The sequence below is a fragment of the Silurus meridionalis genome, chromosome 12 (genome assembly GCF_014805685.1).
Source record: "Silurus meridionalis isolate SWU-2019-XX chromosome 12, ASM1480568v1, whole genome shotgun sequence".
In the NCBI taxonomy this organism is placed as follows: Eukaryota; Metazoa; Chordata; class Actinopteri; order Siluriformes; family Siluridae; genus Silurus; species Silurus meridionalis.
The window spans coordinates 8,544,139-8,558,891 of record NC_060895.1 but is presented as its reverse complement, the minus strand read 5'-3'; the positions used below and the strand labels follow the sequence as shown (position 1 = coordinate 8,558,891).

The following is a 14,753-nucleotide window of genomic DNA, read 5'->3' as shown; positions in this document are numbered from 1 at the left end:
GAAAATCTAAATGATTTCCAGCAGCTGCAAAGGGAGATGATCTGCAAATACCACTGCAAAACATCCTGCAAAAAAAAAACTGAAAAGAATCAAGCAAGCTTTCAAGACTTGGCAAAGGGCTTTGGCAGTTTCACAGTGTACCCGTTTCAACTTCCGATCACATTATTACATCTACTGTATTTCAATAACTTGCTCATGAACGATGGCAGTGGCTTAGGCATACTTCTTAAATAGAAGCCACTTTGTCAATCTAATCCTGTGTATGTTCAACAAGCTACTGCCACAATGAACAAGCTTTTTATGGTGTCAACAGGAATTTTTTTTAATAACAAATGTGCATGGATTTCTGAGTTGGTGGATTGTATTGAATTTTACATAACCCTGTATTTATCTATTCTTTTAAAGATGTTGTTGGGGTTGTTATGCATTTCATTTGAATAGGATTATATCACACATTTAGAAACATTACATGCTTACGAAACAAAAAATCAGTCTACACTTCGGTGAAATTCTTTGAATAGATAATTTTAATTAAAAAGTGTTAACATTAAGATGTGAGACACTTCTATCACCAGCCATTAAATATTCAAAATGGAAAATGCTCATACGTGTGCATGTTTTCTTTTCTTTCCTTAGACCAGCAAAACTTTACTTTTTTATTTTAAGAACTATACTGTATTAAAAACACTATCTTCCTTCAGCATGTAGTGTTGCTGCCTCATTGATCCCAAGTCCAGCTGCAGATTTTCTGGATGTCATGATGGACTGGTGTGTGTTCCCACCTCAGACTCAGTGTTCCTCTGATAGGTTCATGATCTTGACCTGGATAAGGTGTGTGAAAAAACCTTGATAAACATGTTCTGATTTGCATTTGGTAACCTGTAGCCACTTGATAATAAATTGCATATAGTACTCAAGAAAAAAAGCATGTCATTGCATAACCAAGCTGCTGTACAATTCAATAACATTTCAATTGTGCATGATTTCCGATCATTTAAAAATAGCGAAATGAACAAAAATGCACATAATTTTCCACATAAAAAAAATGTAGTGGTGCTTGGACTATTTGGAGCCTCTGATCTATGAGGGTAACATTGTTCTTTACTGGCCAGGTCTCATGGAGGTCTCCTAAGGCCGGGGCCCTTTTAGAGCTGGAGACAAAAGAGAGTATCAGTTCATTCATTCGTGAGAGACTATTTACACACTGAAAGATGAGATGAAGAGAAAGAAGAAACAAATCCTTCAACACTACCATTTTCTTTGTATGTGTCTAGTCTGCTAAAGTACCAGTTTTAGACCAGCACGAATCCCATTCTGGCCCAGACCGTTTTTAGGTGCTATGTGCTGGTTAAACTGGTCAGACAATATGGCGATGCTAGATCACTAGCACAACCTAACTGGTAAAGCATCTCACAAACAGGTTACTCGAAGATTCGTCGTTTTAAAAACACAGTGGCCATAAAAAAAATAACACAAAACAATATTAATCCACAAAGCCATTGGTATTTATGTGCATCTAATAGCCTGCTGTATTCAAAACAACAGAGCTCGTGCATCCATCTTCGTCTGGAAACCCACTCAGCCTGTTTGGGATGGACAGGTTTTTCCCAAGCTTCCCTGTTTAACAACAGGGTTTTGCATTTGTAAGTGCACTATGTAGTGAGGATAAGACATTATTCCTTTTTCTCTGTAGTGCAGGAGAGGAAGGGAACAATGAGCTGTTTGGAAGTGGTGCCCCTTCTGTGGACAGTTTCCCAAGCTTCCCAACGGATGAATGATTGGGCGGATTGGATTCTAAAAAAAAAAAAAAAAGTGCGTGCGCGCGTGCGCGTCTACGTGTGTGCGTGCGCGCGCGTCTCCTTGTGTGAGCGCGTGTGTAAATATATAAATATATATATATATATATATATATATATATATATATATATATATATATATATATATATATATACACCTATATGTGTCCGTGCGCGCGCGCTACGAAAAGCAGCCTGCCCTGCTTGCGAGTGTGCGTGCGTGCGTGCGCGCGCGCGCTTTTACTTCTTGCTTCCTATAAGCCGCAACGCCGCCGCTGCTTCTTTCCAGCAAACGTTTCATCGCTTCCACACAACTCCCGAGTTCATCTCGCGCTCGTTACAGGATTATTGCACTCCCTAGTCGCATGCATGCAGGAAAAGCGAGTCATGGCAATGTTTCCGAGCAAGGAGATCATCGTGATGCTTCTTTGCCTTGGCAGTGCAGGTAAGAATCGCTTTAAATGAAAGAAAAAAAAAAAGAAGAAGAAGATGCGCAATGTTCTTGTTCACTGTACGTGAAGAGAAAATGTGGCGCGATGCATCGCTGTTTTGCGTTTAAACAACAAACCAATACGTTAAGTGATCTACCCGAGCTTGATGGATGTAGAGGAGAGTGGAAGGTGCACGAGCGGACCTGTTTGAACGTGCGTGTGTGTGTCACACACCACACACACACACACGGACTGCATCCACATCGCACTAGCTTAGGTTCATCCAGCTAGCTGGGGCGCTCAGTGTGATGCTGGAGGGTTCAGATGATTTCTGATGTTCAGCAAGAAAACGGGGTATTGCGATGGACGTTATCTCTGTACTTAGCACTGGGTTTGCACACAGGTCTGCCAAAAAAAGCCTCATTTTCCCCTCTTTATACAGACATTTTCTCTGAATAATCCCTGTTTTTTTGTAAACCGTGACCAGATAAATGCTCTTACCTTGTAGCCAACTTTGGGTTCGTTATTCTGAATTATATTTGGAAGTATAATATAGTATACAAATGATCCTACTTGAACCATCTTCCTTTCTATTATCCCAACAGCGTATTTGTTTTTTATTTATTCATTTTGTTGTTGTTTATTTGTGTGTTAAGATAGTCCGAGTGTGTGTTTGTGTTTAAATAGCAGTAGCTACTCGGGTGTCGCGCGCACGAGTAGGATGATGATGATGATAATGAGGAGAAGGGTGAAGATGCAGGTGACAATTTAGACGAGGTCCCGCTCGCGGCACGCGCGCTCACCAGCCAATCACAGGTCGCAAGATTTGGGCGGGAACGATCGCCTACTCGTCACGTGGCCGGCACGTGATGCTGGTGAGACTATAAATCTAGTTGAGAGAGTACTGATGATTTTCAGTCGTGCTCAATAAAACCAAAATAAACAAAGTTTGAATAGTGAACAATTAAAACATGAGAATTGAATTAACATTAAAACATGAGTTTTACGGCTCATGAAATTGTTGCTTTAAGTAAATACCTTGTTGCAGATTGCATATGAATCTTTAAGCTTTAATGTCGGACAAGATTGATTTTGTAATGATATCTTTGAGCTCCATTCCCCACGATTCTGTTGGACTACGTCTGTGCAGGTGACCTCACATGTCAACCTTCAACTTGCTAATGCTAATAACTCCATTGAAACCATTGCAGCTTGCTATCTCAGATCAACAGCTACCCAAGCAAAGACCACATAGCTTTTATGTTTCGACATGTTGGCGATAAAAATCAATGCAGTTCGGTGCAGAGACTCCCAATGGGAGTGAAGACAGTAGAATGCATCTGAAATGCATCTGAGTTTTAGAATCAGTTGTAATTGTGAACATTAAAAGCTAAACGTACATTAGCATTCAAACATGAATCCTGTCAAGTCAAGTCAAGTTTATTTCTATAGCGCTTTTCACAACAGACATTGTCTCAAAGCAGCTTTACAGAAATTAACAGTTAAGGTGAATGGTGTGCATTTATCCCTGATGAGCAGTCATGGCGACTGTGGCATTGAAAAACTCCCTTAGATGTTATGAGGAAGAAACCTTGAGAGGAACCAAACTCAAAAGGGGAACCCATCCTCATTTGGGTGACATGAAGAGTGTGATTATAATCTTTAATCAATACAGAACACTGGAGAGTGAGAACTAACATGAGCACTGGCATTTAAGATTATAAGTAATGTTCTTTCTATCCTGTGATACAGAGCATCAGTTTATACCTTAATGAATGCTTGCTTGAAGTAAAACTCCATCTTCATTGAAAATGGCATATTAATGTTTAATGTTTAAAGGCGGCCAATATTGATTTTGTAATGCTGTTCGGAGCTGCCTCATAAGTTACACTTCTTTTATTGATAAGTTGCAGGTGATCTACGTCTGTTTTTGTGACCTCACACTTTGCTCAAATATGTAAGGCTGTAAAGCTTCAAATTGCTAACACTAATACTGTAACTCCATCGAATCCATGAGCTTGCTTTCTTACAGGTCGCCAGTTACCCGAGCAGAGTCTCTGTCAGGCGACAAAGCGAGCGGAGAGCATTCATTTTCAACGTGTTGGTGATCGCCGTCATTGCAAAATGGGAGAGTTTAGAATAGTTTGACTTTAGAGAGCAGTTTGGTTCAGAGACTGGGAGTGGTAGTGAAGACAGTAGAATGCATGTGATCAGTCTCAATCAGTTTCCAGAATTAGTTTGAATAGTGAAAATGAAAGAAAAACCATACATGCATCGGTTTGCACCTTGTGAAATGCTCACTCGAGGGAAAAACTTTATTGCAAAATGCATATTAATTAAGCTTTAATGTCAGCCAAGATTGATTTTGTAACGACATTCTGAGACGACTTTCATAGTTTACCTTTCTTTAATCGATAAGTTAGTTTATTTTTACTTCAGTTTCCGTTCTCCACGATGCAGTTGTGCTCTTTTTATGACTTCACACTTGGCTCAAACCGGTCAGACTGTAAAGCTTCAACTTGCTTAATAATAATAACTCTATTGGAACTATAAAATGGCTACACTGCATTCTGCATTTAACTTTGAATCCAGTTGAAAAAGTTTGACTTTATGGAGTGATTTGTTGCAAAGACTAGCAGTGGGAGTGAAAATAGAAGCGTGCATGTGATCAGCTTAAGAATTAGTCTCCAGAATCAGTTTTTAATAGTGAACATTGAGGCATTACCAGTCGTTAACATTAAAACATGAATCCTATGATACAGTGCATCAGTTTACACCTCATTAAATGCTTGCTTAAAGGAAAATTCCATACTGATTGTAGCATGCAGATTAATCTTCAAGCTTTAATGGTGGCCAAGATGAGCTGACTTTAAAGTTTACTTTTCTTTCTTTGATAAGATTCACTTTGGGTTACATTACGCTTGTTTTTGTTATCGCACACTTTACTCAAACAGGTCAAGCTCTAAAGTATGGCTGCGGAAATTGCATACAAGAATATCTGTGAAAACTAAACCCATTTAATGCATTTAATTGCCATGTTACATCAGAATGCTAATCATATATATATATATATATATATATATATATATATATATATATATATATATATATATATATATATATATATAAAAAGTAACAATTGCGGGAATGGCGAGATAAAAAAAAGGCGGAATGAGGCAAACTGCTTCCATAGTGCTTACCTGTCTAGAGTGCTCCAGAGATTGGGGTGGTGCGTCATTAATAATGGTCTGTCGGGAAACACAGTGCCTCGATGCATTTTTCTATTCTAATTACTTGAGATATTCAAGGAATCATTTTAGCCCTACTCCAAAGCTTCAACTTGCAAATAACTCCATTTAAACCGTGGGGCTTGCTACTGTATCTCACAGGGCATCATTTCCCCAAGCAGATTCTCTGTCATGAGCTATGCTCACACAAACAGCGATAAAGCGTCCAGAAGGCATTCATTTTCAACATGTTTATTGCAAAATGAGAAAGATGAGAAAAGATTGACTGTATGGAGCGGTTTGGTGCAAAGACTATCAGTGTTTCGGGGCTTTTTTAGATTTGTTGAGCGCTGGTGGTGTCACCCACAGATAAAAGTAGGAACATCTACTGTCAGGGACTGGTGACTGGAAGCGATAAAATCACTGCATGTGTGAACTGTATGAAATAGCTACATGACATTCTGCATTCAACCATGAATCCTGTGTTCCCTGTTAGATTTCTCATTAATGTGAAATTGCTGGAACATGGTGTGAGAAGCAGCTCATCTTTTGTTTTTGTTCTCAAGAGCAAACAGCAAAGGCTAATAATTGGAATAATGATAAGATCTCACCGACCAACGAATTAACACTAAAGACGTTACAGTTTCAACACCAGGATGATATTTTTCTTTCACCATTACATTTAAGGAATAAAGTTAGGATTTTTTTGAGCACGCAGATCTACGATACATGAATATGTGCAATGAAATTGTCCCTATTTTTCTTTTTTTTTTTTTTTCTTAGCATCATGGCATGAAAGGTGGAAGGTAGTTATGTGATTGCTTTTCCCAGAGCTTTAAGGATGAGTCATCTCGGTGATGTAATTCTGTAAATTACCGGTGAGTTGTTGTGGGGCTTTTAATTAGCTCTGATAGAGGCTGTGCCTTCTGACCATGGGCCTTTCCTGATGCAAAACAGTGACCTTTGTCTAGATCTCTTATCCCTGATACAGAAAACTAACGACTGAATTATGTGAAAGCATCTCAGCATAAAGATGGTATAGTAAGTTTTCTATTGAACACTGTCTGAATTCCTTTTAAGATCATTTTTACCTTTATGGCACTTTTGGGAACAGATGGGCAAATGTGTTCTGCTTGTTATAATTGCACAGTCTCGGCTATCCTCGACTCCGTATTCAGAAAGGCATATACAATTTACACACAGGATGACGTCTGAAACAGATCTGTGTCTAATTAACGAAGATGTTTTACGAGATTTAAATGAACTGCCATTTGAGTGTGAACAATGAATCAGCATCAGCTGTGTGGACGTAAGCGCCCACCCACTGCTCCCTTATTTATGACATATGCAAATAAGATATCATATACTGTACAACTAATTTGCAGATCACCTCAAATTTTAGCAGCCTTTGTTATGGTGAGCCAGTTATTCAACATCTGGCAAAAAAAGAAGAAGTGGAGTAAAATGTGTTACTGTGAAGCTGAGTTAAGTGGTGCTTGTGTCCAGGGTTAGTGGAAGGTACCATACAAGTTAAGCACAACATGAAATAAAACAATAGAGAAATAGATATTGTAATGGGTTTTGTGTTTTGCAACGTTTTACAGAAATGAATATCGGATAGCACTGTTGGTTATGGCAGCGTGTTTTGTGTTGGGATATTTGCGAGCAATGTGTTAATAACACTCTCCAACCCGATTATCAAACGACAACTGAGTGAATCTCATTTTAAAGAATGGCACTCCATTGTTCTTGTGCAGTTCCAGAGATTTGTTCCAGAGAGTTTTTGCTTGCAGCTTCAAATTTGTAGTTTACTTTCCTCAGGTTTAAGTTTGCCATTCTTGTGCAAACCTCTAGGAAACAGGGTTTAACAGCACTTTATTGTCATTGGTTAGTGGGATTTGGATTAACAGTTTCTGCAAAGACAGACTTCTGCGAATTTTGGAGAGCAGTCTTAATGCATAGTTATAGAGTTTGTCATTTGCAGTGGAAATTACTTACTGACTTACAATATTAGTTTGGAATTAATGTATAAGGTTCAGGTAGTCACCTACGACTCATTACTTAGTGAATTAAAGGCTTAATGAACAGCTCCTGGACGTCGAGACTTCCGTGGCGTGAATTTCTCGATTAAGCAGCTCATTAATATGATCAATATATTTTACTAAAACGTGAGTGATTATTTGTATACGACTGTTAGTTAATGATCCAGTTTACAAAAATTTGGTGGTTAAAAAAAAAAACAGTTCACCGGGTTAAAGAGGTGAAAAAACCTTGCTAGCAAATTTAGATTTCCTCACACAGTGAATGTAACACTATGCAAGTCTAGATTTGGACAAAATTGAAAATATAAAAAGAAATCACTCCCACCCACATGGTGTGTTTCACATTTTGGAAATAGATCACGTTCGAATTTTCATTTCATATTATTTTTTTGGAAGTACTGTCTTCTAAAACAAATGGTAGGTGTAGATGTCAGAGTCTTTTCTTAGAGCTGTCATCAGATGTCAGAGCTCTAGAAGGCAAGGTCAACTATATCTATAACCAAAAGACTTTGAGGGGAAAGATTCTGTCACTCAGATAAAGACATATATGATGTATTAGAATAAGATTAACATAAACATAATAATTTCCTATTGGGAGAAGAAATGTGAGTGAGCATTTCTGTGATATAAAACGTATATTATGCTTGTCATAAATATTAAATCAGTGGTGAAAAATGTACAACATGACTGTTATTATACATCAAGAATGACGTATATGGTTTTATTTGCAACCGTTATCAATAATGTAATATAATATAATTTACCCAAAGCGCACAAGTGACTTAAGCAAAGGCAAAGACTCAAGATATTGTCTCCTTGTTGAAGATTCTTACCTGTAGCATAAGCATAGCGTACCGTTAGCATAGGATGAGGAGCAGAGCTTAGAGGCATGCGATGAAACGCCATCTAGTTGAGCAGTAAAGCAGAAAAATTACAGTATAGATTTCATTCTCTCTCAGCAGCACTTCAATTTTCGTTAAGCTACATAGCTCACAATAATCACTTTCTAAGTTGTCCAGAGTGCCACAGAGAGCTTTGTAATCTCACTCTGAAGAACTGTACAAGAAGCTCACTGATGGATCAGAACAGAGAAAACGCTTTCCTTTTCAATAATTGCTTGCATTTTGCAAGTAGGCTAGCATTGTATGGTTGCTTGCTAGCTTGGTACTGTGCTCTGAACTTGTATACTATACACACATCGATACACACATCGTTTTATAATTTAATACACACCACGTGTTTTTTTTCCTCCATAAAATGCACCCCTTGTAGTAGAAAAAACTGAGAGACCTACCAGAATGAAAAACAAATACAGCATGATATATTTATAGAACATTTTACCGATGGCAACAGTCTGCTGGAGTACAGCCTTAACCATAATGCATTTAAAACACTGAGAGTACATTTATAATTCGTTTATGGATACATTTTTTGTACTCACGGCTGGATCACATCCATCTTTGATTTCTTTTAAATAATGAATTCTAAAAAAACGAGTAGTTCCAAATCTGAAATTATCCGTGCATGACCACCTGAATGGAACCGCAGTAATGGGTAAGTAAGTATTACAGTACCTCTAACTACATTTGCAAGCTAGTTTACTGTAAGTGAAAGGGAGTGTGAGTGTGAGAGAACGTGTGAGTGTGATTTTTAATGGATATTGATGTATTTTCCAGCGTACTTGGACACAAGTAAAAAGGAAAAACAAAAAGTGCGTAACAAACCAAAACGTGTCTCACCTTTTCAACTTAGTGCGGTGGCCTGGAAAATGGTGAAGTTTTGATGTTTTGTGCTCGATATAGTTGCGAAATGGAACCGACTTAAATGAGTTTCCTCTTTTTTTTCGTTCGCATTTTTGAAATCCGGTTAGCGCTAAAAGCGAGAAGAGATAAAATTGCATTTAAATATTCGATTCCAAGAGTGGCGCAGGAGCATCTGGGAGATTTTGAGAGTCAATATCAGATTACAAACGGAATTGATTATGCTAATGTCCGGTTTCACTATTGCATGCAGATAATAGCGCTGTTAGGGGGAAAAAAAACATACTGGTTGAGTAGCTTGGGGGGATGGGAAGTAAAGTGTGACTTGACACTATGGGATAGAACTTGCGAAGTATGAGCGAAAAATCTGTTTAAAAAAAGACTTTTCTACAAGCAATTTGTACAGATGAATCATGAACAATACAATCAAGGTTTGGAACAGTATGTTCAGAAATGTCAGTTTTGATTTTGTGAATTCAGTGAGCATGCTCCAGGCATGGTCTTGTCTAGCATAGGGAAGCATTAATCAAGGTTAATAGACATCTATAGCAGCCACAGCTGAATTCATGCAGGTAGTCAGTGAACTTCCCAACAACGGGCTGCTCCATAGCTTCCTCCTACCAGTAAAATATTATTAGTGTCCAAGTGGATGTCTTATTGTACCTCACCCACCTAGGAGAACCTTGCTAAACATCTCAAGATCCAAACACAGGGATAAAGGGAATGAGTGGATTATTTCCATTTTCAGGCAAACAGAAATTAAATAAAAACAAGGTCTCTACTCTGGCATAAGATTGAAGTGATGGCCATAATGTCAGTAGCTTCCATCAGTGACCATGCGTAATCTTTATTTTATTATTATTGGTTGAAGGAAGCCTTTCTGTTTCTAGATCAGAATAGATAAAGTCTTGAAGTGTAATTTGTAGAGAAGGGGTTGGACATAAGCGTAAGCTTTATAAAGACATCCAAATCAGTAAACAAATGTGAACCAGGTCAAGCAATCAAATGTCCAGAAAAGTAAAAAGTATAAACAAAATAATCTAGAAATATTACATAGAAATATTAAACTAATCATTTAATTATCCCCAAGCTAATTTGTTTTTTTCTTTTTCTTTTTTCTCCAAAGCCTGAAAGGTGCATCAGCCTGGTTGCAATGTTTTAGCTATGCACCAAACACACTCGTAGATGCATGCATACATACAAAATACATAAATATCAAGATCATTAAAAGTCACACAAAGTTATTTGAAAAAACGCAAAAAATAAAGCAAAAAAATATTTATCATGTAACGTGTACACTGTTTAATGTGTACACTAACAGACAATTTTTTTGCTTTTTGTGTAAATTGTATTTATAAAATCTTTTTTAAATAATTTTCTGTGTAATTGCAAACATACTTTGTCTATCAAATGTGTGCTTTGTGTTTACATTTTTATCAAATATTGCCTCCAACAATTTTTTGAGCTTTATAGAAAAAAAATGTTGAAACATCAGACTTAGATCTTTCTCACTGTTGCCACAAAGTTAAAAGCACACAATTGTTTTGGATGTGGTAGCAGTACATTTTTGATTGGAAAAATGAAAATAACCAAACCTATTCCAGCATGACAGTGTGCCTGTGCACAAAGCGAGATCTATGAAGATATGGTTTACTTGGGTTGAAATGGAAGATCTTGATTGGCATGTGTATAGAGCGCTGACCTCAACCGTTTCCATTTCTTTTTATGGCATTTAGCAGACGCTCTTATCCAGAGCGACTTACAAAAGTGCTTTGAGCCTCTATCAATGAACAAATCATCACTGGTTCGCTAGATTAAAAACTTAAGATAACTTAAGTTTAAGTTTTTAACTTAAGACAACTCTGTTTTATTAACAAAAACAGAACGGGAAAAGTGCTAGTTTAAGTGTTTCAGGAGAAGGGAAGGTCTTCACCTGTCGCTTGAAGAAGCCAGTAACTCCGCTGTTCGGACATCTATGGGAAGTTCATTTTACCACCTCTGTGCCAGAACAGAGAAGAGCTGTCAGGTCAAGTTTATTTCTATAGCGCTTTTCACAACAGACATTGTCTTAAAGCAGCTCTACAGAATTTTAAGAGTTAAGGTGAATGGTGTGCATTTACCCCTGATGAGCAAGACGTGGTGACTGTGACTGGGAAGGAAAAACTCCCCTAGATGTTATGAGGAAGTACCCTTGAGAGGAACCAGATTCAAAAGGGGCACCTATCCTCATTTGGGTGACACCAAGAGTGTGATTACAATTTTAAATAATACAGAAGTATTATTAACTAACATGAGCACTGGAATGTAAGATTATGAGTAGGGATGCACAGAATATTCGGCCACCGAAAACTTTCGGCCGAAAATGGCCCAAAAGTGCATTTTCGGTTTTCGTCCGAAAGACTTTGAACACCGAAAAAACACGGCCGAAACAGTGTGTTGTGATGACGCAAACAGAAACCGCTGCCTGCACATGCTTGTCGGCGTGGACGTATTTCAGTATATCTGAGAAAGACCCACGGATAGCGATTTGCAAAACATGTAATGCCGAAATTTCAAGAGGGGGTGCGTCTGCAAAGACTTTCTCCACGTCGGGTTTAATTTATCACCTGAAATCCAAACATCCCGATCGCTATGCTGAATATGAGAGGAACACGGCACAGAAAAGCAAAACCCGTCCAAGCATGCGCACTCCGTCTGTGGTGGACGTTTTTGAAAAGGCAGGAAGTTTAACAATGATATTGTTGTATTTTTATGAAAGAACATGTTTAATTTTACAACCTTTCAGCAGGCCAGAGGGCCTGTACATTATTATTTAATTAATGCATTTAAGTTAAACATTTAGGTTTGAATTTTAATTTATTTTATCCTGTGCATTGTTGCAATGTGCTATAAATAAATATTTTCATAATTTGTAATTGATTTATTCTTCTGTTGTGTTCTTATTCTAATTGAAATGCCTTGATTTTAGTAAGTTTAGTACACAGTCATAGCCATAAATGCAATGGTAATAATAATTGGCATTATTTCTTTCGGTGTTTCGGTTTTCGGCCTTGCTTTCCTCTTTTTCGGTTTTCGGTTTCGGCCACGAATTTTTATTTCGGTGCATCCCTAATTATGAGTAATGTTCTTTTACTGGCTTTTGTGGTTATAAAACAAGGAACTACTGAGCAACTCATAAAATAGCTCAACATTTGCGATCATCATAGATCCAACACCAGCTTCTCCATGCCAGAGCTTTTAAACACTCAAAGAGGTCCAATGTCAAAACTCCACATGAAGTGGGATCCATTTGGCACGGGTACGTCTCTAGATGGTTCGGGATGTTTGCGGGGTCGGCATCTACTTCTTTAAAGGTCCACAATCTTCATGAGGTGGGACGTGACTGGGGCTGGAGCAACCTCATGATGCCATGGGATGGTTAGAGAAAGAGAAGCAGTGGAGAGAAATTAGCATAGCTGCTGTTCATGAGCCTCTGTGTGTCTGAGCCCCGAACACTGTCAGGAAGACTATTCCAAAGTTTAGGAGCTAAATGCTCTACCACCTTTAGTGGACTTTGCTATTCTAGTAACTACTAGAAGTCCGGAGTTTTGAGATCTCAGGGAGCGTGACAGATTGGAGCGTGTTAGAAAACTGGATAGATACATGGGAGCCAAACCATTTAGTGTTTTGAAGTATACTTACCTCCTACCCTAAGAGGAGGTGGGACCAGTCGAACAGTGCTAGAGGATCTCAGGTAGCGTAGTGCAGGGCGAGGAGTGATGAGGTCTTGGAGGTAAAAAGGCGCTGGTCCATTTTTGGCTTTGTAGGCAAGCATCAGTGTTTTGAATCTGATGTGTGCAGCTACGGGAAGCCACTGAACAACTTTGGGTATGAATTGTAACTCTGACTGCACCCCTCACCTTGGATCATTACAAATCTTTACAACTAGACTCGAAAATTCAAATGAATCTTTAAATGGAATGTTCAAAAAAAGCTCATATGACACTCATGGTCATGTGTTCACAAATGTTTGTCTATACAGTGTATTTTAAATTCTGGAGCATATATGTCTGCTAGGTATCTTTAAATAAAAATGTAATAGCCCAAACAAGCAATTTTTGTCTGGCCTAATGATTCATCCAGCCCTATTATGATTTAGATGTTATCTGATCACCATTTGTGGATAAATTGGGTTGCATTAATGTTAATCATTAGCATGTCACAAATCAAAAACATACAGAACAACTCCTCTACAACTGTGATGCTATACAAAGTAATAAACAGCCAGTTTATATATTGTATGTCTTGGTTGGTTAAGTGTGATGGAAAATCAAAAATAGCCCTGATTCACAATAGTTCCCTTTAAAGAATCTTTTAGTTCCTCAAAAGGTTTCGAATTTGTTGGAGATGTTCAAATGTGTAGTCCTAGTCTGCTTTCATCCATGTAACTTCTATTGGACCAATCTTGGAGACTTCCTGTTAGACCTAGGACAATCTAGATAATGCTGCAGTATAAAAGTGCATGCTGCCATGTCACACATCTTAGTTCCTGTTCTTGACTTCCTCCTAATGTTAGACCTTTTCGTCACAGCTAGCTCGTGGAAGGTTTGTGGAGGCCATGGTATTAAAAATGGAAGATTCGCATCATAGTTAGTATTATTCACATGAATATTTCATTGTAGTTGCTTATTTTTTGTTTTGGTATCATATATCAGTTTTGCTGTGAGTAGCTCATTTTTGCAGATTGCTGTCTGAGGTAGTTTGAGCACCCCTCTGAAGCGTGAATCCACAGAGTGCGTAGGAACACGAATTTTCCTGGCTTGACGGACTGTCCAGTCCAGCCCAGCCAAGCCTTGGCTGACTCTGTAATGATGCCGGGAATTTTTATTTTTCAACTAAGTACTGACAGTGTCGTTGGAGGAATCTGATGCCATGGAGAAGCTTCTGTGAGGAGGCAAAAAAACTATATGTGCTGACAGTATCAGTAAACAGTGCAGGGTAGCCATTGTTGTGCTGTCCATACCTAAAACAGTGGTATAAATTCATCATGGTCAGAGAATATTTATTGTCTGTTTATTGTGGACTATTTATTATAAGTATTAAAATATATATGTAATGTGTAGAGCTAACATAAAAATATAAAAAGAAAACAAAACAGAGAATAGCCTTACTTCTGAGAGTTATAGGGTGAACAGTTCACGAACTGGGTAAGTGAAGACCTTTGTGATGCTCTTGGCATTTTCTGGGATATTTTTGTGTAAATGGCCTCCGTGGGGGGAAGGCTGGTGTCGGTGATGTGCAGGGCGGTTCGCACTATTCATTGATGAGCTCATGTGCGAGCGGCGTCGCAGCTGCCGAAGCACAGCATGATGCAGCATGTCAGGATGATCTCCACTGTGCAGCTGATGGATGAGGAGTGGATTACTGCACTGTCCTAATAAAGTGCATAAACATCAATCTGGTGCCTTCTATGTGGCGGTGATGACACGGCCAGAATTCTGGAAACGTCATACGCACA

General features: G+C 38.4%; 1 protein-coding gene and 1 long non-coding RNA gene across 6 annotated transcripts in view; one reads left to right on the top strand and one right to left on the bottom strand.

Annotated features, from left to right (window-relative positions):
- Nucleotides 1–504: 504 nt before the first annotated feature.
- LOC124394521 lies at nt 505–1,800 on the bottom strand. The gene is made up of 2 exons (XR_006927511.1): nt 1,253–1,800; nt 505–1,151 (listed from the first exon to the last, which is right to left on the bottom strand). It is a non-coding gene; the product is annotated as an uncharacterized LOC124394521 (long non-coding RNA).
- Nucleotides 1,801–1,972: 172 nt separating this feature from the next.
- The window catches only part of ncam1b (neural cell adhesion molecule 1b), a 121,084-nt gene continuing 108,303 nt past the window's right edge, over nt 1,973–14,753 (top strand). For 3 of the 5 annotated variants that reach the window (XM_046862758.1, XM_046862757.1, XM_046862759.1), the window contains exon 1: nt 1,973–2,241. In XM_046862758.1, the coding sequence (XP_046718714.1) occupies nt 2,166–2,241 (76 nt within the window). In that variant the 5' untranslated portion in view covers nt 1,973–2,165. The remainder of the gene's footprint in view (nt 2,242–14,753) is intronic. The other 2 variants (XM_046862756.1, XM_046862755.1) reach the window with 1 other exon arrangement.